The sequence below is a fragment of the Neopelma chrysocephalum genome, unplaced genomic scaffold (assembly GCF_003984885.1).
Source record: "Neopelma chrysocephalum unplaced genomic scaffold, ASM398488v2 Primary Assembly neopelma1_345, whole genome shotgun sequence".
Lineage (NCBI taxonomy): Eukaryota > Metazoa > Chordata > Aves > Passeriformes > Pipridae > Neopelma > Neopelma chrysocephalum.
The window spans coordinates 361,383-361,689 of NW_020898009.1; the positions used below are offsets into that span (position 1 = coordinate 361,383).

At 45.3% G+C, this 307-nt stretch overlaps 1 protein-coding gene across 5 annotated transcripts in view; it reads left to right on the forward strand.

Annotated features, from left to right (window-relative positions):
- The window catches only part of CUNH20orf194 (chromosome unknown C20orf194 homolog), a 70,218-nt gene that overhangs the window by 15,203 nt on the left and 54,708 nt on the right, over positions 1-307 (forward strand). For all 5 annotated transcript variants that reach the window (XR_003537608.1, XR_003537609.1, XR_003537610.1 and 2 more), the window contains exon 3: positions 175-294. Coding sequence is in view for 1 of the 5 variants with exons in the window: in XM_027705587.1 (XP_027561388.1) it covers positions 175-294 (120 nt within the window). In the remaining 4 variants the exon portion in view is untranslated. The remainder of the gene's footprint in view (positions 1-174; positions 295-307) is intronic.

A 307-nucleotide genomic window follows, 5' to 3' on the forward strand; every position in this document is an offset into this window, starting at 1 on the left:
TAAAATCTCCTTTTCCCTGCCCTGTTCTCCCAGTGTGTTCCACAGGAGTAAGTGTTCCCTGACTGTGTGAGGAGTTGGATTAATATTCCTGCTTATTACTGGGGAAGAAAACAACTTTTTGAGGTGTTCAGTGTTATTTCAGACAACATTTGACCTGTGGTTTTGGTCTTTCAGGGATAGACAGTCGATACAATGAAGGCTGCAGGGAGCTGGCAAACTACCTTCTCTTTGGCTTGTACAACCAGAACAACAATGACTTTGAGAGGACAGGCTTTCCTGAGGAGGTGCTTGATGGTGAGGAACCTGC